Source organism: Ananas comosus, linkage group 2 (assembly GCF_001540865.1).
Source record: "Ananas comosus cultivar F153 linkage group 2, ASM154086v1, whole genome shotgun sequence".
Lineage (NCBI taxonomy): Eukaryota > Viridiplantae > Streptophyta > Magnoliopsida > Poales > Bromeliaceae > Ananas > Ananas comosus.
In genome coordinates this window covers 16,659,264-16,684,780 of record NC_033622.1, presented here as the reverse complement: position 1 = coordinate 16,684,780, position 25,517 = coordinate 16,659,264, and the positions used below count along the sequence as shown (strand labels likewise).

Sequence of the window (25,517 nt, the reverse complement as noted above, 5' to 3'; positions counted from 1 at the left end):
ATCTTTGTGAGGCCGCCCATGTGATCAACTACTAACTAATAAAGATGGTTGATGAAGGAACTAGTTAATCAACGCTGAATACTACATCTTAACAAAGTATGCTTAACAAATTTAGATCTCTTACCAGAGATGTTCTTTGGATAGCAGCAAATCTGAATGCAGTTTAAATAAACAAAATTACCAGAAGTAAATTCTTCGTGGTTGCCACAAGTTTCGGAACATACACGATATATCAAAAGTATCAATTTGACACGTGAATCCGAGCCAAAGTGCTCTGAGATTAACATATCTTCTTTATATACCAAACGAGCCATCATCTTTATAAGCATCTATGTCACCATTCATTATTAGAAAACAAGGGGGGGAAAGGCAAAAAAATTTACCTAATCAAGATTCTGAGGCGAGCCCATCTTGCCGCCGCCACAGCGCGGCCAGAGACCCCGCCGCAATTCCAACGGCGCAGCACAGCGCAATGACACGTGTCCTCAGGAACAAGAGGTTCAGATTCTTCGAGACCTGGAGCGCGAGGGTCAGGATCTGCAACCGCCCCTGCTCCTCCATCTTCCTGAAGAACATCATCGGCTTCAGCGTCCGCCGCATTAAGAACGCCAAGGAGAACGGGAACCCGAACGCGGCGAGCCCCTGTATGGCGACCGCGTCGTCGGTGCGCCCCGCCGAGTAGGCGATCCACGCGCCGAGGCCGAGGTGGGCGAGGCCGAGCACGGCGAGGGCCGAGCTGAGGTCGTACACCGACTTGCGCATAGCGTCGAGCACCTGGCGCGTCTCGTTCGCCAGCGCCGACACGTCGCGCTCCACCGTGGGGCCCACGATCTCCTGGTGCCGGAGCTCGCCGCCGCCGCTCCCGCTCGCGGGAGTCTCGTCTCCGGGGGCGCTGCCGCTCTCCGGCGGGGTCGAGGAATGGTTCCTGTAGAGGAAATGGGATCGGAAGGGGAGAAAGGAAGGGGATCTGAGTTTTAGAGGATTAGGGTTTGTGGGTTTGTATAGTAGTAGAAATTTAGAGAGGGCAGTGGGATCTGACGCGGACGGGAGGGAGATGGGGTGTGAGGGTTTCGGAATGGCGAGAGAGTTGAGGTTAGCGGCGGTTCGGAAGAGCGCGGCGGAGAAGATATTAGGGTTAGGGTTTGGGGAGTTTAGCGAGAACAGCTTGCTCGGGTTTAATCTGAGAGAGAGGAAGGAGGCCATTGTTGCTGATGAACGGCCTCCGCAACAGCAGATCGGAGACTAAATTAATACCGCGCGAGCTTATTGCGACATTCGGAGACTGAGCAGAGTCGCCGCTGGTATTAGTTTTCCGCCATCACTTTTTACCAAACGCAAATGGATATTCAAAGTACTATTTCCATTTCTATACTACAAGCTGGCTCAGTGGCTCCTGTACTTTTATTACATATTTTAGTTTTTTAAATTTGTTTGAATTTTCAATATGAATATAACTTTAACTCCACAATTTTATCATCTTGCGCAATAATTCAAATATTTCTCACCTCTATCGTGCACGACATCAGAAATCATCAGAAATATTCGTAATTCAAATTATTATTTTTTTTTATCATTTTTATGCATGGCCGAGCATGCAAAGACAATAATTATTTATCTTTGTTTCTTCTGATTATCCAATATATATATGGGCCCCAAAATTAACTAGCTAGCTAGTTTGACCAAATTCTAATTATTAGTGACTAATAATGGGTCAGGTTAGAGTGCGAGAAAGAGAGATATTAGAGTTTGTTGTGTAACACTGGAAGAACAAATAAGTCAAGTCACCATTCAGAACAACTCATACAAAGCATAGGCCTAATCAAGTTTATGATCTAAAAATGAACTTCGAACTGGAAAAGCATGGAAGAAGTTGGCATGAAAATGATAGTCCACTTACTGAGCTTTGGAAATAAGTTAGACGCGATCTGGTTCATTGAAAAGCAAAGCAAGATCAATAAAATCTCGATGGTCTTTTATTCATGTCTATCGCAAAATTACACCCAAATATATCTCATCCTACTCAGGTCTTTGTAAATTGAAGATAAAAGCACTTGAGGTAGGAATCAAATCAAACGAGAATAGAAAGAAAGAAGAAAAAAGAGAATGAAAGTTTCTCAACATACATTTTGTCTTCCTTTTTCTTTCTTTCTTTTTTTTTTTTTTTTGTTTTTTCCCAGTAACGTTTACTGGAGGTAATAAGCAAAGAAGGCGAGAACTGAAGCTCCGACCGCAGCACCGATAGCAGGGGTGACCGCAAAGGATGCACTGGCGGGGGCAGGAGCCGGGGCATCGGCTGCAAAGGCCACGGTGGCCGAGGCGGCGGCCACGAGGACGGCAGAGGCAAACTTCCTCATCTCCATTGCCGGTGATAAGAGATTTTTCGAGATTTTTCTCTTTTCCTTCGACGGGAGATGAGAAAAGGAGTCTTTTATTCTATTTGGGTGTGCTTCTCCTTATTTTGCTTGCCTGAGGGAGGAAGGGGTGATCAAGGAGGGTTTTATAGAGCTGATAGTTGGCTGGGTCCGTTACTGTTTAACGGTTTCTGTTTTGTGGCCATCCTAAAATTATGGACTTTCTATGGAGGAGTTGAGTTCTGGGATGCATGAAATGTTACAGCCGGGGCACGTGGCGCCAATACATTGGTTTTAAGTAAGTTATATAGTAATATACGTTTGTAGAAGATCCTCTGGTTTTTGTGAGTGAATGTGTTTTGACCGAATCTTACGCAGGAGGGGATCGGATCACCATCAAATTAGGCGCCTGAATCCAACAGCTATCTTATAATGGAGCGTCGGCAACGAACAATGATTCGGATTCCTACAATTGTTCAACTCCCGGCCTCTCCCGAATTGCTATGAAACTAATAAAGTGGGTTGAATTGTACAATTTATTTAGTTAGGTTGGCCTGGTCCCAGCGTGGGCCATTGAAGATTTGAATCCGAAGTTTTTGTGGCCCGTGTAATTTTTACAGTTGTGGACCGCCAGTATTAGTTGAAGCCCACACCACACAAGCTGTTCTAAAAGCCCAAACTCAAGCCCAGGTAACATGCCTTCTTTTGAAATTTCCACCACGTTGAATGGTCCAACATTCATATCCACTAAGCAAGAGTTTTTTTTTTATTATTAAAAAAAAAACAATACTATTTGTACATTTAAAAATTTTAGGTGCAATTTTCTCTCTCAGAAAATAAAATAATAATAATAAAAAATCTTATACTCCTCGATTAAGTTTGCCAAAAATTTTTAAAAAATTTTAGAACATTTCACCAAACAAAGGCGGATTTGTAGAGAATAGTATGATTAAACTAAAATTTGATTGTAGGACTAGCATTACTGTTTTGGATATATAAGAAGCGGCACTTATCACGTCAAAATCTCGATCGCCTGGTTCTCCGAAACCCCCCACCTCTTCGTTTTGTGGATAACAGTTAAGCTCATCACCTCCAATCCAATCTCTCTCCTTTCTCCTTCATCACAAGCCTAATCCCCAGCAATGGCGACTCTCTCCTTCCCCTCCGCCCTCACCAAACCCCTCTCCTCCTCCCTCGCCTCCGCCCTCGCCGCCTCCGTCCTCCTCCTCTCCTCCCCCTCCTCCTCCTCCTCCTCCCTCGCCGCCGCCGGCGATCCCTCCTCGTCCTTCCAGATCTACTACGGCACCGCCGCGAGCGCCGCCAACTACGGCGGGTACGGCGGGAACGCGAGCAAGAAGGANTTTATTCTATTTGGGTGTGCTTCTCCTTATTTCGCTTGCCTGAGGGAGGAAGGGGTGATCAAGGAGGGTTTTATAGAGCTGATAGTTGGCTGGGTCCGTTACTGTTTAACGGTTTCTGTTTTGTGGCCATCCTAAAATTATGGACTTTCTATGGAGGAGTTGAGTTCTGGGATGCATGAAATGTTACAGCCGGGGCACGTGGCGCCAATACATTGGTTTTAAGTAAGTTGTATGGTAATATACGTTTGTAGAAGATCCTCTGGTTTTTGTGAGTGGATGTGTTTTGACCGAATCTTACGCAGGAGGGGATCGGATCACCATCAAATTAGGCGCCTGAATCCAACAGCTATCTTATAATGGAGCGTCGGCAACGAACAATGATTCGGATTCCTACAATTGTTCAACTCCTGGCCTCTCCCGAATTGCTATGAAACTAATAAAGTGGGTTGAATTGTACAATTTATTTAGTTAGGTTGGCCTGGTCCCAGCGTGGGTCATTGAAGAGTTGAATCCGAAGTTTTTGTGGCCCGTGTAATTTTCACAGTTGTGGACCGCCAGTATTAGTTGAAGCCCACACCACACAAGCTGTTCTAAAGGCCCAAACTCAAGCCCAGGTAACATACGTTCTTTTGAAATTTCCACCACGTTGAATGGTCCAACATTCATATCCACTAAGCAAGAGTTTTTTTTTTTATTATTAAAAAAAAAACAATACTATTTGTACATTTATTTAAAAATTTTAGGTGCAATTTTCTCTCTCAGAAAATAAAATAATAATAATAAAAAATCTTATACTCCTCGATTAAGTTTGCCAAAAATTTATAAAAAATTTTAGAACATTTCACCAAACAAAGGCGGATTTGTAGAGAATAGTATGATTAAACTAAAATTTGATTGTAGGACTAGCATTACTGTTTTGGATATATAAGAAGCGGCACTTATCACGTCAAAATCTCGATCGCCTGGTTCTCCGAAACCCCCGACCTCTTCGTTTTGTGGATAACAGTTAAGCTCATCACCTCCAATCCAATCTCTCGCCTTTCTCCTTCATCACAAGCCTAATCCCCAGCAATGGCGACTCTCTCCTTCCCCTCCGCCCTCCTCTCCACCCCTTCCAACACCTCCGCCCACCCCATCCCCAAACCCCGCTCCTCTCTCCCCCTCACCCCCACCACCAACACCAAACCCCTCTCCTCCTCCCTCGCCGCCGCCGGCGATCCCTCCTCGTCCTTCCAGATCTACTACGGCACCGCCGCGAGCGCCGCCAACTACGGCGGGTACGGCGGGAACGCGAGCAAGAAGGACTCGGCGGAGTACACGTACGAGGTCCCCGCGGGGTGGAAGGAGCGGCTCGTCTCCAAGGTCGAGAAGGGCACCAACGGCACCGACAGCGAGTTCTTCAACCCCAAGAAGCGCTCCGAGCGCGAGTACCTCACGTTCCTCTCTGGCCTCCGCGCCCTCGCCCCCGTCGACGACGTCCTCAACAACCTCGCCCTCTCCGACGTCGCCCTCCAGGACCAGATCGCCGCCGCCGACGCCGTCCGATCCCGCGAGCGCAGGGACGACGGCGGCCAACTCTACTACGACTACGAGATCGAGGGCGCCGCCGCGCACAGCTTGATCTCCGTCACCTGCGCCCGCAACAAGCTCTACGCCCACTTCGTCACCGCGCCCAACCCCGAGTGGACCCGCGACCAGGACACCCTCCGCCGCCTCCATCACTCTTTCCGCACCGTCGCCGCCGACACCCCCGCCTCTTCCTCCTCCTCATCGTCTTGATTAGCTTTACCTTCGATTTTCCTGATCTGATTGCGGTGTCGTGTGTGCATATGAGACGTTGAGATCGTAACATCAAAATGATGATGGGTGAGAGGAGATTGTATATTTGTACGTTGAGAGCACAACGGAAAATTCAAGTTTACCGTGTCAATTAATGTTCGTAGTGTAAGCATTAAAAGCTATAAAAGTTTAGAGAGTATTCCTAGGATCCTGAATTTCGCTAGCAGCTGAGTTGCACTAGTAGAGCGTGAATCCGTCGTCGTAGGAGACGTGCCGTCCTCGCCGGCACGGTGGAGCGTTCTCGTCGTATTCGGCGCAGCAGCTCCATCTCTTCTTCCAGTTCGCACTCCCCGTGTTGGGCCTGCTCCCTTTCTCGTTCCACCGGTATACAATAATCCCGCTCCTGTCGCTCCACTCGCCGTCGATCCCTTGGTGCGGCGGCGCCAGCGAGAACAGCCCTCTCTCCCCTGCGCAAATTCACTAAAAAATACTAAGCAACTGGTCGCAGAGATGTTCTGCCTCGATAAGAACTTGATTCAGCTCTGTTGTTTAGTTAAAGGAGATTAACGGATGAATTCGATGAGTTACGTTTCCTGCTCTAAACAATACTCTGAAAACATGATAGTGTTAGGCCCAAACAAAACTCAATTGTTGAGCTCAATCCCAGTTGCTGTGCCCATTCCAGAAGTATTTGATTCCTTTTTCTTCATCTATTTTTATTTTGTTCTGTTTTATCATTAGCTCATAAGCTAGCTTATTACTGTATTACTAATATAGAGTGAAATACATGGGATCTCCACGGAAGAGCTCTACTAGAACCTGTTGTGTGGCCGTGGAAGGAGCAAGCCGTGGGGGAGTTGTCCTTATCCCAGTAGAGTGTGCCGCATCTTAAGCATCTTTTCGGCGCCGATGCTCCTTCCCCTGAGAGGCGCGGAGGAGGAGCACGAGAATTAGGGTTTGGGCTTCCCGTTGACGACGACGACGACGACGAAGACGACGACGATCTCACTAGTGTTTTTGAAGCTCCGTTGGGGATCTTCAAAGTCGGGAGACCATAGTATAACAGTAACAGAGCCATTAAATTCGCTTCAACTCGCCAGGGATAAGAGAGTTGAGAAAGAGAGAGAGAGAGAGAGGCTTAGACCTCTTTATTCTTCCCCGAGTTATATTTTTTTTAAAAAAAAAGAGAAAATATTTAATTAAAGTTAACCCGGCCTGACGCTTGATGGGCTCGGCCCGTTGCCACTCCGGGCTCGTCACGGCCCATCATCAAATGTTTTCCCTTTTCTGTTGGCTTTTCTTTTTTAAAAAAATTAAAAATTTTCATTAATTAAAAAATGGTCAGAGGCCGAAATAACTTGCAAAAACGAAACCTCCGAGGTTTTCATAAGTAGCATAAACATCCTTGTCCAAGAGTTGTGTCGATTGTTTTTAAAAAACATGCAAAAATAGAAATTTAAAATAATGTAATTTTATTTTTGTCCTCTAATTCATGGTGAATGCTCATAATAAGATTTCGTAGTGTCCATGCCAGTTCGAAGGTTCTGCTTCTCAACCAATTGATTGCAATCAGTTTCCCAGCCATACTCTACTACAAAAATACCTGAGCTTAATTTGCTGCTACATTACAAAACCTTTCCTCGCACTTTATTCATTCATCTCAATTATCCCTTTTTTTTTTAAAAAAAAAAATCTGTAATTTGCTCTTGACTCAATTAACACTAGTATTACTAATATGAGTTGGTATTATGCAATTTTGCCTATGAACTTCAACCTAAATAACAGTAACTTATCAATAGTTCTAAACCAGACAAAGAGATCTCCTTTTTGATGAATCATACTTTATAGTTTTCAGGATAATTTATTTCATTTTGGTGCGGTAAGAACTAAAATTATCAATGAACCAAATATGTCACTAATTTGAGATTTAGTTAGAGGTTCGCTAAAAAATAGAATAAAAATTTATACTATACAAAAGCTAATATTCTTTTTATTCTTTTAATTTAAGTCATTTATCAATCAAATTAGGATTTTTAGTAAATATTTTTTTGGCAACACCATTGAATTTAACTATTAAGATCACTTATTTAGCTATGGAACAATGAATTTTGCTATTTGGTTTTTTTTTTTCTTTAATTCATAAAAACTGCTTACGTGTAAAATTTATAATAACTGCTTATCCTACTTTTCTTGTAGTTCACATTAGTTTACTTATGTTATCAATTTCTTTACTAAAATGTTAAAAATTTTAATTTTTGAATTAAAAGGTGTAAAATATATGCCCCTATATATAGTGTTCGGGTAGCATTTTCAGATTGGAAACTGCCTATGGCCGAGAATTCTTCGTAAAATATTACCATGTTTTAAAATATATTATTCTGCAATCGTGATCCTAGTTTATTCTGGGAATGCCGCGTCACGTGCGCTGTCACGTGTTCTCAAGCTTCAACGGTCGTATCGCTTACTATATAAACACGGCGGGGCGAGAGATTTTACTCGCTCGACGAAATGGGAGGAGAGAGAGAGGAAAGGAGACGAAGGGGGAGTGTGAGAGCGCTTCTTCGCCCCAAGACACAGAGAGAGAGAGAGAGAGAGAGAGAGAGAGAAGAAGAAGAAGAAGAAGAAGAAGAAGAAGAAGAAGAAGGGAGAAGGCGTTCGAGAGGGCGTCGTTCTCTAAGAACTCTTCTCAGGTGAGAGCAATCGTTACATTTGCTTGTAGAAAATGTTAGTTTCGATTACATTAGGGTATCGATCACTTGCCTTTGATCTTCCCTGGATTCTTGATCCGCTTAATTATGTTTTCTTTTTGGGTATATCGTCACATCGGTTCAGATCGTTCTCTTTTTCGCAGATTAGGTTTATTTTTTCTTATATTTAACATGATTTTATTCTCTATTTGTTGTTAATGTGTTTTCTGTTTGATCTTTTCATGAAATCCATGGGATATCGAGAAATGTGATACATCGCCTACTCCTTTCCAGGCACGCCATCTCAGGTCAGTGCATTCGTTGTTGATTACGTTAGTTCTTGATCATTTTTGGGTTTTTTTTTTTTTTCTTTTTCTTTTCTTTTTTTGGTGGATCGTCGTGTGAGATGATTATCTTTTCATTACAATGGAATTCATATGTTCGTTGATTAGTTTTAATTTTCTTTTATTTTACACGATTTGGTCTTTATTCATTGTTAATGTTTTCTCTGTTTGATCTCTTCATGAAATTTTGGGGAGATCAAGATATAATAGGCTACTCCTTCTTCTTCTTGGCACGCGCTCTCAGGTGAGAGCTATCGCTGTTGATTACATTAATTCTTGCTCTGTTTTTAGGTGTTTTTTCTTTTTTCCGGTTGATCATCATATATGATTCAGATTGTTATCTGCATCCATATCCATAGTTTCACAGAGTAGTTTTCTTCTGCTTTTAGTTAACACGATTTTGATCTCTATTTACTAGTTTCCAATGTTTGTTCCGTTAATGAAATATGTGGGACTCCAAGGGACGTGATTTGTCACCTACTCCATCTTTCCTGGAACACCATACCGGGCGAGAGCAATGCCCATCCCTTGTTTGTTTTGGGCTCTTGATCTCTTCTTAGGTTTCTTTCGGTAAAACATCATATGGCATGGGATGGCCATCTTTCCACAACATAGGACCAATAGGTGCACAGATTAGTTTTCTTTTCTTTTAGTTTACATGATTTTTTGCTTCTATTTATTTCTGATGTTTCCCTGTGTTATCTTTTCATGGATATTTTTCGAGATCGAGGGTATTGCGCGCCCCTTACATCATCGTCTTTCCTCCTCCCACTCCATCTCAGGTGAGAGCTGCCATCATATTTGATTTATAGAATTATTTCTCGGTTCTTCCATTTGTCCTGGGTTGTTTGTCATTAAAGTGGATGCGTGGCCAGTTCAGGTAAGGCTGTAACAGTGGTTTTCTCACTCCTGATAAACAAAATAACTGGAAATCATGCGGTGAACGCGGCTTTCTCCATGTTCTCCATTAACCTAGCCTACATCTCTTACCTAACTTTGCTTTGCTATCCTAACGAAATGTAGAGCCCATAAAAAACAAAAGGAAACAGGAGCTACAAAGATCCGGTAACTATTTTAGGTTGTAGTTGTACTCTCTCTCTCTCTCTGCATGCATGCTGCAGAGGAAAAAGAGTGAAGGCAGGCCGATCACTACCACTTTTAAATGTGTCTAATCTTCACTCAAATGCTCTAGCTAGTCTAGATACTAAGATGTAGCTTATCAATGGGAAAAAACCTGATAAAATCCTGCTTTTTTGGCTGCAAAAAAGAGTTTTTTTGCTGCCTTCTTTCTCTGTTCTATTTATTTTGATCAAGTAGAACTTATACAGTCCTAACTCAGAAAATATAGCATGAAAAAAAAAAATGTAGAAGTATCAAGGTAAGAGCTCCTTTGGAATTTCTTGTGTCTTGGTTACTATGGCACAATTGAATATTGAAGTTGGGTATTTCTCATTCACTTCAGAATTGTAGCTGAAATTGGAGCACACTTGGCAGGTGCGGAACTCGGATGGATTATGATTTATGAAGCAGAAGGAGCTGAAATTAGATCAGAAGTGATATACCTTGAGAAATTTACTGCTAGTATATTTTTCTGATCTCCAGAACATTTGAAAAAATTGGACTCAAAGCGGTGTGAGGTGAACAAAACCTAAAGGCCGAGGAACTGGATGAACTAGAGAAATTAGTTTGCACATGATTTATTCAGGTTGAATGTGTTACATTCTCACAGTTTCTCTCTCTCTCTCTCTCTCTCTCTCTCTCTCTCTCCGTCTCTGAACATAAAGTGGTGCTTTTGTTTGTCAATTAGGAAAAATGTTACTACATTATTTATCTGCTAGTTATAGTCCTGTCGAATCTTCTTTGGGGTTGCGATATGTCTATCCATAAATAGCAATTTAAGGGACCTTAATGATGCAGCAGAAATGACTTAAGTGCAAATTCATCAAACATAAATTTTGGTAAAAAAATAAAAGCCTCATAGATGTTTTGACATGCTGTTACTACATTCATAAAAATGAGACAATAAACTTCACAATCCACTACATATGAAAGCCGCCTCCTTGAACCTCAATACTGCTATCATGAGGAATTTCGTTATGTAAGATTTTTCCAGTTTTGTTACTTTTGTTTACTTGTAGGTATTACCTTCTTTATTTTGTGATTATGGCATTGAAAAGATATGTGTGGCCTTAATAAAGTCATGTGCCCTGCATGGACAGGTAATGAGAAACATGTTGGAGCATCTTGAGGGGTAAAACTTATTTGGAAGTACAGAATCTGGATAAAAATAATGCTCTTCAAATGCTGCAGTTTCATATTTCACATATGCAATGCTTTCTGATTATTGGAGTGGCAGCCACATGAATTCTAACCCAGACAAGTAGTGTATGACAATGCATAATAACATTGGATGAAGATCCAGCGTTAAAGAAAATGAGGTGTACGCGTTAGTACTTTCACATGAACTCTATTATGCATGGATTCTTTGTGGTAACCTCTAAGTTGTCAATTCTGTAGGGACTATTTGATGGTGTTGATGTTGAAGAGATATATGTGAATGAGCAGGACGTATGATGGCCCAGATATAGATGGCATCGGAAGCATCATTAGATGCCATTCTGTAAGTTGATGGTGCCATTTGTTGCTTTTGTGACTTGCTACAATTTAATGTTTATCAGTTGGTTGTGGCACGAAGTTTCTCACTTCTACTCTGTTGACATCATAACTAATGACGCGTTGAATCCACCTCATTTGTGTGCTTCAGATGCGTTGTCCCAGTCTTTCTAGGAACAGATCAACTCAAAGGCTTTCCTTCATGCTTCTAAGTTCTAAATGCCTAATTTGAACACTGCTTACATAAGAAATGGCATCTTTTTACTTTCTGCAATCTTTCGTTGCCAGTGAACTATCTACATTCTTTATTAGATTTAACAGGATATATAGTTTTTCATAGTTGTTTGGCAACCTAAGCTTGTTGGTAGAAGCGTTCTTGCATCATCTGTACTGTTTATGATTCTTTCTTTTATTTTGAAAAAAGAATGCAGTCCTCGTGGAAAAAAGATGTTGCTATGGTGTTGAAAAGCAATTAAAATAGTTGGAAGGAAGATCCTATGTTAGATTAAACCAACAATTTACTACTGTTGATTACTCCAAGTTCAAACTGATCAAATAAAAATTGTTGTAGCACACATTACTTGTTTGTTTTGTAACTGACAGTAAACAAGGCAATAAAGCAATCCGCCATGCTGCTATGCCTTTTCCCGTACTTGGAACCTTAGACCATGTAACTGAGAGTAAAGTAAGCAAGGCAGTAAAGTAATCCATCAGCTAACTGACAGTATACAAGGCAATAAAGTAATCCGCCATGCTGCTGTGACTTTTCCCATACTTGGAACCTGAAACCACGTAACTGAGAGTAAAGTAAGCAAGTCAGTTAAGTAATTCATCAGCTAACTGACAGTAAACAAGGCAATAAAGTAACCCACCATGCTGATGCTATGGCTTTTCCTGTACTTGGAACCTTAAACCAGGTAACTGACAGTACAAGGCAATAAAGTAATCCGCGATGCTGATGCTATGCTTTTTCTTTCGAGTGGTCTTCATGTATGAGCTGATATTTGCAAGATGGACTTGAAGAATGGAGATCCCTTTGCTCTTTCCGTCATTGAGGTATTGAATCGCATATATCAGCATCCATCAGTTTAACAGTTTTTTTGGTACACATATATTTGCTGCTTGCTAAAATCTACAACACATTTTATTTTGTATATTTGGTATTTATGTACAATCATTCTAGCTTTATAAACTCCTTGTAAAGGGTGCACTACAAGTTTGAAGACATCACAAAGATTAAGTACATGCATGTGCATGTGTAGGTATTTATTGGTATGTAAGTGTATACAATTGTCTTAAGTTAAACCCACTGATTCTTATGACGTCACAAAGATTAAGTACATGCATGTGCATGTGTAGGTAGTTACTGGTATGTAAGTGTATACGATTGTCTTAAGTTAAACCCACTGATTCTTATGAAATTGTTATAAGCAGAAATGAATAATGAAGAAACTTGCTTGCGTGGGAGATTCAGCAAGCACCGACAAACCAGCTTCTACTAATGGTTTGCATAAATCTAATTTCTCACCATGTCATTAATGAAGAGGATTTTACTACTAACAACAATACAGCTGAGAATTTAATTAAATAGTGGTGGATTGCAGAGAAGGCAAAGTCTTTGTTAGAAGTTTAGGCATATATATCATCATATCTGGGCTGAAAACCCAGATTGGAAATTTTATAAATTTGTATGCCTCTGTTCGATCCAAAATGAGCGGGCCAGGTCGTTCGAGTAGTAAAACCTCAGGACAAGCTGGGTTAACCAAAGAAATGATAAACTTGGGCCAGCCTCGCATTTTCTTGGGCCTCAACATTTGAGGTTGACCGGCTAGACGAACCATGCTGAGCCTGACGTGATCTACAATAGATCACATTGTGGGCCAAGTTGGTGGGCGGGGCAGGATTTGCTCAGGTCTCATCATATCTTCATTGGGACATGCTCTTCTATTATGATGTTAGCACTGAGTCTACTGACAAAGCATGTAATATGTAAAGACCTATGTGATTAGATTGAAAAGAATGCAAGAATATCTCATAATACATATAATTCAGTGATAGTTATTATAAATGACATTTTTTTTAGAATCTATTCCTATTTTCTTCAAAATGTATATTCACACCACTATGTTTTCACAATAAATGGAATTGCACACCAATTTTTGTGAAGTTATGTTGAACGGAATTGCACACCAATTTTCGTGATGTTGAAAAGATTTGGTACTAAAAAATTCTCCTACAATTTCGTCATAGAAATTATTTATGCATTGTCTTATCAGCTATAATGATAGGTAAAATAATAATCTGTGACTGCTATCAGTTACTATGATCAGTAAAATAATGATCTGTGAAGTAAGAGAAAATCATTCTCCTACAATTTCGTCATAGAAATTATTTATGCATTGTCTTATCAGCTATAATGATAGGTAAAATAATAATCTGTGACTGCTATCAGTTACTATGATCAGTAAAATAATGATCTGTGAAGTATCTATGCATTCTCTATGACTAATTTAGTCAAATGATTTTCTCTTACTTTAATGCTAATCATGTTGATGGTACAAAATAGGTAAAATCCTATTATGTGTCTTAAGATTCTTAATCTTACAAAGTTTCATCATGCAAATGTGCGAATCATGTAGTGTAAGCAGATTTAGGATGTTTTCCATTATTTTCTGCTGATTTAATCGAATTTTCATGAACTCTTTGTAACTTTTCTCAAATCACTAGTATAAATCAAGAGAAGACCTATTTTTACCCCAGTAGTTTTAATCTTACCAAAGTTTAATCACGCAATGAATTATGTAGTCCAGGCAGATCTGAAATATGTACCTATTATATGCCACTGATTTAATCTTACTTTCATTGTAACAACTGTGCTGATATAGTGTCGGCATTGTAACATGCCCCACCAATCCCTGACATGCTAAACCTTGTCTGCGTAAATTTGTTTGTTCATTATCTTCGCAATAAATCTATTTGCAACATATTAAATTAAAAAAAACGAGAAAAGAGAAACTTCTCTATAACTTATCATAATAATTGAGTATTTTTAAGATTGAATTTGCAGAAAAATCGTAGTTCATTATCCACAACACCGGTTACTTTAATGGCTGTGTAGTAGGAATACATCATTTTTGTTAATTTGTCCCCCAACACTCAAAACTTAGTCATACCAAGTGAGTCATTTTGACGAGGAAAGTAGAGAATTCTAATGAATTGACTTGTTTTAAGGAATTCTTTATAGCAGTTTATGGCTTTTTCTTTGTTATGTTCATCATTGGAGGTGATCAATGACTTCTGTATTTCTGTATGAAGAGCATAAACTTTTTATCTTGTTAATCTTTTTCTTCGCATGTTCTTTTGGCTGGTTGTCTACATTGGCTTCATCTGTAGTTTTCTTCAGTACTATTACTGTATCTTCTTTTCTTGACTGATCAAGGTATACAGCTCAATGATCATAATACTACTGCACTAGTGTATTGAGTTGCTCTTGACTGATCAAAAGTGTACATCTTAAAGGCATTATGATGTTATATGGACTGTTGCAAGATGCTGAGTTAGAACATTGTGCTCTACTAAAAGGCGTAGAAAGGCATATAAAGGACTCAACCATAGCATGCTATGTCACACAGATTGCTACAGAATCATGTGTAGAGGTTTGACAGTTTCATGTTAAAAAATATGTACCCATTTAATTGGTGAGTTGAGCAATAGAAGCACAATCAATATTTATTTGAGATTTTTATTACTTCAATTTCCCTTCTGTCTATTTAGAACTAATTTCTGCCGGAACTTATTTCGCAATTCTGTTGAAGTCAACTAGAACACTGTAACGTATATGATTTTGCAATTTGGTGGTCCTATCATTGCTCTAAGTAGTGTTAGATGCTCTTTAGTCTTTGGTGCACAAAAATGTTATAGAACCTCTGTACGTGATATGGTTGTCCCTGGATTTTTCGTTGTGTGTATGTTTGTTTACTTAATTCTTCTAACTCCTTAGCTTTTAGCATACATGTCGTCCAAAGATTTTGATCTGTATTTATGGTTGGTACCAAGAGATGTTACTGAAAGACCCTCGTTAATATTGGAAAGTAGCCCCTTTTATGATGGAATTTGTATTGATGGAAGGGGTTCAAAGAAAAACACATGAAAAGTAAAAGGAGGACAAAGTCTTTCATCAAATAAAGGAGAAAGCACATTAATTTTTTTTTCCTTTTCTACTTTATAGGTATGGGAGCTCTTTAGATACACTTACACCAGGCATTAATAAGTTACGGCCCCCCAAATGGAAAAGCCTATCTACAGCATCCAGAGATCGTGTGATGCAACTGTTAGCCATGGGTTCATGGGCGATAACAAAGGAACTGCTTTTCCATCTATTTCACTGAAATCATAGCAAAGATTGTTACTTTTCCAATTTGAACAGAATCTTTTCTCTAATTTATTCGTACATGCTATGCCATTACTTTGGAATCTTCAATTTAGTTTGTTATAGTGAGCTATCACTGAGGGAAAGCCATTGCTAATTGAAGGCTTTTAAAGGCATCTCTTACGTCCAATAGGTATGTTTTTTTTCCCTTTTAATAAAAAAAACAATTGGATAAGCTTTTTCTTCTCTTCTTTTGAGTCTATTACACTAGAATATAGTTAACAAAAAGTCCAGTACACGTTTGGTATCGTTGCCGTTTTTTCACTTTTTAAACACTAATTCTATATTTGATGTGTGAGGAAAGACTTTTCTTTTATTGTTGTAGTTGGTTAGTTTACAAATGCATTCGGCTAAGTGATAAATGACAATTAGTTTAAAAAAAAAATTGGAAGCAAAAAAAGGTTGTTTTCAAGTTTTTGTCTTTTGTTGTCAAGGAAAGACCTTGGATGAAAGGATTGCAAGCAATCCACTATCCACTCCTACGCTTTTTGATATATAAAATTTAGGGAAAACTTCAAAAACCCCCCCTGTGGTTTCGTGCATTCTCACTTTGCTACCCTGTGGTTTAAAACGTATCAATTTGCCCCCCTGTGGTTTCGTTTTTATCTTTTTGTTATCAATTTTATTATTATTTTTTTTTAAAATCAGTGACAAAGTTAAAATTAAAGGATACTAAAGTGACTATTCGATAAATATAGATGGTTATCTGAAGTTTTTTGTATATAATTTAACGAAATATTAACGAAAAAGCTTCCGAAAAGATAAAAATGAAACCACAAGGGGGTAAATTGATACGTTTTAAACCACAGGGTAGCAAAGTGAGAATGCACGAAACCACAGGGGGGGTTTTTGAAGTTTTCCCTAAAATTTAATGTTAAAAAAATAAAAAAATAAACACAATACCAAACAAGGCCTAGGATGCTATTTTCTTTTTGTACATCACTAGAACTATCTAAAACAAATGTTTATTTTCCTCTATATCATGCTTATTTATATTGTTTATTTACTGAAATATCAGTAGTAAATGGGTTGGATCTTAATTCAATTTCTTACCAGATCCGATAGCATCTCTAGCAGGCTAAGAGTAAAAACTTACTTTAGATCTACTTCCACCAAAAAATTGCAAAGTTCTTTATATCTTGAATTTGAACAGAAAATTTTCTCCTACTCTCATAAATGTCATTCTTTTTTCATCTTCAGCATGGGTTGTTATTGATGAAAGGTGGCCTTCTTCCCAGTTATTGCTCATAAAGGCTCTCAGTCCCAGTAGGTATGCTATTTCCTACTAATGACCACCAAATAGCATGCTTTATTTCCTATGCGTACCATGCTATTCTTCTTTTTGCAGTTATTACTTAGAAATGTAAGATTTTCATCATATACTTGCATATTAACAGTCACCAAACAGATATAGATACTACCATATGGTTTAGCCCTATCATATTTGTTAAGAAATTTGTGAATTTCTGCTGTTGTTTTGCTTCAATTAGTTTGTTTTGTGTTAGGACGCACTTAATCTAAATTAAGGAGAAAAAGATCAATTATTGGTTTCCAATAGGTTGGTGGGCTATATAAATAGGTTTATTACTGTCATTACTGATTGCTCAATTATAAATAGGTATAATACTGTCATTACTGATTAGTCAATTGTTTTCTGTTAAGAAATACATTACCTTTCTTCGCATGAAGAATAAAATAGTTCATATTGAGATTGAGTGTAACTGTCATTCATTTTCATGTCAGTTCGAAAATAAAATCAGTATTTGGCAGTATTGTGGGAATATTAGGAATTTGCTTTTCTTTAGACCACAAGTTACTTTCTCTGGTCACTCTTTCTTTTTGGTGTATGGACAATATTAGCACATCAATCTATCTCATCTTTATTATGCCTTTGCGTTTGATATACCACCATACACAAAATTTAGCATGTAGAACGTCAAAAGTAACTTGGGTTGTTCCCTAATGCATGTTGCTTGTTGTTGATGCAATGTGATCCACATGAGATAAAGATGGTTAGATCAGGAATTAGCTAGAAAATTAGTAATTTCATAGCTCACAACGAGTGCCCAAAACCATGACCTTAAAGACCTGGTTAAAAACAGAATTAGAGGGTGAGAGAAGGTAATTTGTTAAAATATAATGTATAAGAAAAAAGTTGAATAACTTTATTACAAAAGTGAGAGCTATTTGTGAAATTTTGGCCTAGTTTGATAATGTGGTGGCTAAAAGTACCTATTTTGTATTTTGAAAGACCCAAAAAATACAAAGAACTATTATTTTTGGACCTTTCAAAGCATAAAATAAGTGCTTTTAGCCACCACATTACCAAACTAGGCTTTAAAGACCGGCAATTCTCAATTCTGGTGTAACTCTTCATCATATTAAGTACTTACTGTGTTGACATCAACAGCATGATTTACGCATGAAAATTGGTAATTGAGTTTCTCATTGCTCTTTGCAACGATTTTGTCGCTTCATAGGCATCCTAACATTATAATAAAATATCTCGTCATCTACAGAGATAACCTATGCCAGGCCTTTATATTGTTGTTCATAAATTATCTCAAATATTTCTACGTCTCTTCAAATATTTAATGTTGGGTGGTGAGGATTCGACAAGAGGATACTTGTCCATTTTGCTCTAAAATTCTATTTGTATTTAGTTTTTTATCTTTAGTCCACTCTTACGATTATTAATTTTAAGCCGGAATACGTTTTATGGATCAAAATGCACCAAGAGGTTATATGAGAATGAATTCTTTATAAACACAACCTTTATGCAAAACTTTTCCCACTCTGAGGATCACTCTAGTCCAGAAAGGAAAATTATGTCCTGAAGTTGTGAAAATTATAAAAATTATCTAGTTTTCAAATAAAATATGGGGTACTTTTGGAAGGGAAAAAGAAAAAAAAAAAACCCAAAATACTACTTTTGGATGATCTGCAAGCCTTTTTCTTACAACTATTCTCTCATTATATTTGGCTTTGTCCGTATCATTCTTGGGTCTTTACAAATCTAGCTTCCTTAAGGACTAGGTTGTGGTCCTAAATCATAATCAGTTACAGTCATCTTTTAATCCTAGGCATTTTTACCCCTCACATAGCAGTGCTTGTACAGCAGATAGTTCGTCTTGGGTTATCTGTGAGCTTTATACTCTTTAACTGTTAGCTTTCTCTTCCCTATTTAATTACCCCTGACACAAGGCAAAGCAAATGGTTATTTCCGTGTCCACAGTTTTCTTCTTTTTTTTGTGGGGGCCCGGCAGGGGGGGGGGGGCTTTTTTTAACTTTTGTAACTGGTAGTAGTTTCTCCCCTAACTTACATTGAGTATCCAAAAGTATGGGATCAATCCCGTATGCTTTTCCATAAGCACTTGACTTAGATTTTGAATCCTTCAATTTGAGCTATTCATTTATGAGCTAGAAATATTAATGACATTTTCGGCCTATTTGTATGCACAAAAATTCTGTATAGTGCATTGCTTTGTGAGATTCCAGATAGTCCTATATGTAAGATATAATAGGGCTAAAACTCTTAACCCGGATTATGCATTTTGGGTAGTGGCTAGGCCCAAGAGTTTAAAAGAGTTAAGCGTGTCAGGACGAGAGTAGTCCTAAGACGGGTGACCCCCTTGGAAGGTTAGGGCGTCACAGTTGATATCAGAGTTAATTATCAGCCAGAAGTGTGAGACGAGTTTCGGCTAAGCTAGGATTATACAGCGGAAAGAGCGAGGCTCTCATACTGTTGACTATTGTGGGTGGAGCGCAGCTCACCACAAGATCGGTTTAGGCTAGCGAGACGAGTATCACATCACCTGGTATTTGTAAGTTTGAGCCTGACGAGGACGTCAGGGCTTAAGGAGGAAGAGAATGTGAGACCCCAGGTAGTACTATATGTAAGATATAATAGGACTAAAACTCTTAATCCGACTTAAGCATATATGGCGGCTAGGCCCAAGAGGTTAAGAGAGTTAAGCGTGCTAAGATGAGAGTAGTCATAAGATTGGTGATCCCCTTGGAAAGTTGGGGGCGTCACATTTGCTTAATCAAAGGGCATTTGGTAATTGGTTGATGGGGAGTGCGAAATATCCAGAACAATATAGTATATGGGTTTTCTTGGAATGTGATGATAAAGTCTGGTATAAAGATTAGATTATTCAGAATTATGAGCACTCTATAACAGACTGAAATAAAATTTCTAGATTGCAATTACGAAGTAAAATCTCCAAACCGCACAAGTTATCTACAAGTAATATATTCTGACATCATCTCTCAAAAAAAAAAATATTCTGACATCCAAATAGGTCCCTTTCGCCTGCAACTGTGATGATTAGGGAATTGGCCTATGTTTTTATATGGCGTGGATTTGCTGGAGAGGGACTGAGATCTACTGAGTGCACAGTGGAGGACTTCATGTGAGGTCAGATGGTCTTGAACAATCAATTAATGAACTCTTCTGTGCTCCGAAGGGAAGGTGGGGGGGGGGGGGGGGGGGGATAGGGCCGAAGGAGAGGTGTGGCTTTTAGAATGCAATCATTCATTCATGAAATGGCCAACATGATTGGGTCAGTGTTCCCTTTTAATTTAATGGAGTTTAGTACTGATTCCCAGCATCTTGAGTGAATGAGTTATGGTCCATGGCAGCTTGTATTTAAAGAGGGATCAGGTCTTTGATTGGTTCCATGGGCCCCAGTCCATGTCATGCACTTTTAACCCCCCTTTTATTTTTTATTTTTTCTCTTTTACTATGTTTAGAAGAGTTTGGGTAGGCTCCCTTACTCCCAAGAATCCTCTTTTCTTTCTTTTTAGCTGTTTTTCTAGTTGGGTTATTCTATGTTGGTAGAGCGCATATTGTACTATGGCTCAGGATGCTATATCATCAGTCCAGCTATAGACCTCGATGTATAGTAAATTTTGTATCTGAACTTTTAGCTGAGTGCCCCCTTCTGTCTTATGAGATGCAAAATGAAATTGGTGCACCAACCTATTTGGACTTCTCCTCATCAAAAAGGAACACAGGAGGGTTTTACCAGGGAGTGGATCTCTTTACTACATAGAAAGTATGTTCGTCCTTTGGAATGGAGTGGAGCCTATTGATCAATTTTTATTCCAGGATGGAGTCTATCTAAATCACCTCTGTTCTTTTGAGGGTACTAAAGCAACAATTTGGTGTAAATTGTGCCTTCGATATACGGGATCAGTGGGGGAATTCTAGCGGTGAAAGATGGTTTTTTGGTGACTAGTCAGTGACATGAATTTGAGGGATCAAAATGTCACTATAGTGCTTTGCAAGTTAAACGGGTCATGCTTTCAAGATACTGTTGTGCTCTTAATTTTCACCCTATATTCTTTTCACACTTTGTCTATATCTACATCTTAGGATACTTTTCTGTAGATTTAAATCACTCCTTGTCGTAACTAATGGTCACCGGTTCAGATGATCATACAATCTTAATTGGTTGTCCTGGAATCTTTTCTAATTTTGAGTCCAAGTAAATTGCGACTCCTTGTACAGAAGTATGCCTTTTGTTCTGCAAAATTTCATGTGGCCGATATGCTTGATTTTTTTGGCAAGTTGTATGTCTTCAGCATGCGACGATGTTTATAAATTAAGTTAGATTGTGAGTAGGACTACTAAACTCTTACAAGTATAGAGTTCTCGTTCTCATAAGTCGTTTTCGATAATAAATTTTTCAAATCGACGATTCATATCGTTAAATATGATCTAAATCATATGAAACTTTTAGAAACTAATTTCAGAATTTTTTGAAATTATAATAAAGTTCATCAAGCTGGCATAAAACGAACAATCAATATTGAACGACCTCATAAAATTAGAGGATCGAATTCTTTAATCTAAGATCGGAGTTATTGATTTTTTTAAATAGTGAATAGAATTTTTCTACCAAAAATTCAATCCATTTTGATTCTTTTACATTATTAAACTAGCAACTATCTCATACCGGCAGTTAAAAGTTGTCAATTTTGAAATATTTTGATCGTGAGATAAATGATGTCGAAAAATTATAAAATTTAGTTTTTAGAAGTTTCAAATTTTCTAGATAATATTTAATGGTATGGATCGTCGATTCGGAAGGTTTATAATCGAAAACGATCTATAAATACGAAGGCAATCATACTTGTAAGAGTATAGTAATGGGACTCGTTATATTGTTGATATGAAATGGCGATTATTTTTTGCAATCCATTTTCTACTGCAAGAATGCTTTTATACACAGAAAGATCCATTAATTTTGAATATACTTTCTTCTTTTTTTTTTTTCTTTTTCAATACTATATATATGGTCGCAATCGGTTTTAGATTTTTTTTTTCTTTTTTTGTTTTCCCTTCAAAAAACATAAAGGTGCTTTTTGCAACATAATCTAAAGCTAGGCCTTAGTTATAGCTTGCTATTTATAGTTTTTTTCCCCCTTTTTTTGGGTGGGGTAGTTTAAATAACTCGTCAAATTTTTTTTTTTTTTTTTTTTGAGAGATAGGTAGCTCGCTACTCGTTTCGTTTATTTTATTTCGAAATAAATTTAGCTGGAAATGTAAATCAACTAGGATTCGAACTTGGGTCTCGGATACTAACCACCAAGTCTTTTGTCACTTGTTTTAGGGACGGTCGGTAACTCGTCAAGTATTTTACGAGTGGCAAAAGGTGACACTCGTCAAGTATTTTACGAGTGGCAAAAGGTGACGGATACATCTCTGCTGAAGATTCCTAATCAGTTCAATGCAACGTATCGTCTTCTTTATTATCTTCTTTATTATCTATGTTGACAACATGTGTTAGTGGGTTTGAAAAGCAATTAAAAGAGGTGGGTCTATTTCTTGCTTTAATATAATAATAATCTTGCTTTTCTTCCACAAGCAAGGACCATGCGAGACGGACCTTGCTCTTTTTGGCAATTTGGTGGGCATGCATGCTGAAGGTTATATCACTTGATTTGATATGTTCCTATCATTCTTCTTTTTCTCCTGGCCCTAGAAAAATAAGGTTAGAGATTCTACTTTGTCATGCTTTTGAGCCAACTTTTGTTTTTGATCACATGTTCCCTCTTTGATATCGCTAGCAAGACCAACTTTTAAAGAGGATAGCTTCAGTAACCATTTTTGTTTTTTTCCTCTAACTGTAGTTCATTTATCACTGGGGTCCAAGATCGAGCTCAAAAAAGAGGTTTACCAGTATCACAATGTTACGTATTCTTATGTGAGTTTCGCTCAAAGGCTTACTAACAAATTGCCTGTGCAGGATCCATCGATTGCTTGCATCTCACAGTCTCACTCCAATAAAATGTTTAAATAATTAGATCGTAAATTTAGTCCTTTATTTTCAATTTTTTTAGACATTAAGTTTTATATAATTTGATGTGTCAAAAGAAAGATTTTTTTTTTTTTTTAGTTAACATAATTGGTTAACTTTTAGTGCTTCTGGCTAAGCAATAGGTGATAATTTATTTTTTTTGTAAAAAAATTGAAAGCAAAAAAGTTATCATCACATTTTTATTTTTTATTGCCAAATTAATACTTCGAATAAATTATAATCAATCTATTGTCTATTTCTATACCATTTTATATTTGTAATTATTTAAAAAATAAAAACAAATCCGACCAAACCACAGCCATTGATTAAGTATTATCAGAGTAATATGAAAATGCGTAAGTGGGATGCATGGATCTCAAGAAATCTTCCAATTGCAGCTTGTTTAGTCTTTGTTGCAAGTATTATTACTTTAATGGCACGTTGGGTTTGTATTATGTAATATTACATATTATTTCAACATATTCAGATATTTTTAATTTCTGAATAAGATTATTACTGATACTGCATTAGCGTATTTGATTTAATACAATAATATAATAATAGATTGCAATGTATATAGTATTATTATATTTGATTCGCTTTATAAAATTAAGTAATTTNTAACAGTTCATTCGTTCTTATTTGAGATATTTTTTAATAAACTGATTAGGGAATATTTTGGTATGTTATTGTAGGAATTTCTATACGTGTGTATATATATATAAACACGTATTTAAATTTTGATCTGCCAATAGACCCATTATTTATTTTACATAAGGAGAGAGGAATCATTTTTTTTTTTCGCCAAAAAATGGGTATGAATACATGCTTTTATATATAGTATAGATAGTATAAATATTTTTTGATTTCTAATAAATCTAAAATTTAAGGAAATGTTTTAAATTGAAAGTATCAAAATTTAATTGATATTTATTTCAAAATTTAAAATTTAATTTTGATCCATTATATAATTAAAATTAATTGTTAATTCAAATTTGATATCAAAATTAAATTTAATTCACGATTTAAAATCAAATTTAATGAATGCTACTTTTTAACAAATTGATCATAACCATTTTTTTTATTTAAAATATTTTTAATAAATTGATCATAACTATTCGTAGGATTAGATTTATAAATGGATATAAATATTATTTTTAACTGATTAATTATAACCGTTCGTTCGTTTTTATTTAAGATATTTTTTAACAAACTAATTATAACCGTTCGTAGAGAATATTCATTTATTCTTTTTTTGATTCTGTCTATCATTGTAGGAATTCACATACGCTTTTATATATAGTATAGACAGGTCGATTATAATTGTCCGTGGGATTAGATTTATAGATGAATATAAATGCTATTTTTTAACAAATTGATTATAACCGTTCATTCGTTCTTATTTGAGATATTTTTTAATAAACTGATTAGGGAATATTTTGGTATGTTATTGTAGGAATTTCTATACGTGTGTATATATATATAAACACGTATTTAAATTTTGATCTGCCAATAGACCCATTTATTTCAAAATTTAAAATTTAATTTTGATCCATTATATAATTAAAATTTTTTAATTGTTAATTTAATTTTGATATCAAAAATTAAAAATTAAATTTAATTCACGATTTAAACTCAAAATTAAATTTTAATGTAAAATAGATGGAGCGAAGTACTATTTTTTAACAGATTGATCATAACTGTTTATTTTTATTTCAAATATTTTTAACCAATTGATCATAACTGTTCTTAGAATTGAATTTATAGATGAGTATAGATTTTTTTTCTTTAATAAATTAATAATAACCGTTCTTTCTTATTTGAGAGAATGTTTTACAAATTAATTATAAATTTGTATATTATATTAATTCAAAATTATGATTTACAAATTTATCAACTAAGCTATCTTTTAAATTATTTTCGTTGTAATATGTTGATAGTCCCAAATTTTAAAATTTAAAATTAATTTTAAATTGTGAATTGAAATATAGATTTACGGTTGATATTTTGGCAAAAATTTGGATAAACATGATTTTTTTTTTCAATTTTAGAGATAAAAAATTAAACAAATTTCAAATTAAAATATAGATTCACAATAGATATTTCTTGATTGGCAAAAATTTAAATAAGTATATTTTTTCTATTTTAGAGATAAAAAGAAATTAAAAGTTTANAACATGATTTTTTTTCAATTTTAGAGATAAAAAATTAAACAAATTTCAAATTAAAATATAGATTCACAATAGATATTTCTTGATTGGCAAAAATTTAAATAAGTATATTTTTTCTATTTTAGAGATAAAAAGAAATTAAAAGTTTATTTCATTACGTTATTTATTTTACTTAAGGAAAGAGTAATTAAATTTTTTTTTCGTCAAAAAATAGGATTGTCGACAAACCGAAATTTGGAATACTTACTTTTATATGTAGTAAGTATAGATATATATATAGGCCATGGCTACTATACTATTATGAGTATTGGAGCCCACGTACTCATAAGTTGTTTTTAATGATGGAGCTTCCGAATCGACGATCCACTCCGTTAAATATGATCTAGAGTATTTGAAACTTCTAGAAAATAAATTTCGTAAATTTTTGAAATCATAATAAAGTCCATCAAGTGGGCATAAAATGAACGGTCAAAAT

General features: G+C 36.7%; 3 protein-coding genes and 2 long non-coding RNA genes across 22 annotated transcripts; 3 read left to right on the top strand and 2 right to left on the bottom strand.

Annotated features, from left to right (window-relative positions):
• Positions 103 to 1,403, bottom strand: LOC109726885. The gene has a single exon (XM_020256726.1). The coding sequence runs from the start codon at positions 1,201 to 1,203 to the stop codon at positions 388 to 390; it is 816 nt and encodes a 271-aa protein (XP_020112315.1). The 5' UTR covers positions 1,204 to 1,403; the 3' UTR covers positions 103 to 387.
• LOC109726923 lies at positions 2,352 to 2,886 on the top strand. Its single transcript, XR_002220653.1, has 2 exons — positions 2,352 to 2,649; positions 2,730 to 2,886. It is a non-coding gene; the product is annotated as an uncharacterized LOC109726923 (long non-coding RNA).
• LOC109726900 (thylakoid lumenal 19 kDa protein, chloroplastic) lies at positions 4,682 to 5,642 on the top strand. Its single transcript, XM_020256727.1, has one exon. The coding sequence runs from the start codon at positions 4,784 to 4,786 to the stop codon at positions 5,489 to 5,491; it is 708 nt and encodes a 235-aa protein (XP_020112316.1). The 5' UTR covers positions 4,682 to 4,783; the 3' UTR covers positions 5,492 to 5,642.
• Positions 5,624 to 6,619, bottom strand: LOC109726914. Its single transcript, XM_020256735.1, has 2 exons — positions 6,311 to 6,619; positions 5,624 to 5,958 (listed from the first exon to the last, which is right to left on the bottom strand). Exons 1-2 carry the CDS (start codon positions 6,567 to 6,569, stop codon positions 5,729 to 5,731), a joined length of 489 nt encoding a protein of 162 aa, XP_020112324.1. The 5' UTR covers positions 6,570 to 6,619; the 3' UTR covers positions 5,624 to 5,728.
• On the top strand, positions 8,010 to 22,906 carry LOC109724597. 18 transcript variants are annotated; one of them, XR_002219980.1, is made up of 13 exons: positions 8,010 to 8,181; positions 8,473 to 8,486; positions 8,733 to 8,766; positions 8,941 to 9,304; positions 9,985 to 10,016; positions 10,125 to 10,227; positions 10,742 to 10,960; positions 11,040 to 11,142; positions 12,053 to 12,191; positions 15,364 to 15,697; positions 16,765 to 16,834; positions 22,185 to 22,565; positions 22,705 to 22,906. It is a non-coding gene; the product is annotated as an uncharacterized LOC109724597 (long non-coding RNA). The 18 variants fall into 18 exon arrangements; XR_002219978.1 differs by having other exon boundaries at positions 8,724 to 8,766; XR_002219997.1 differs by having other exon boundaries at positions 8,010 to 8,486; positions 8,724 to 8,766; positions 8,941 to 9,146; positions 9,247 to 9,304.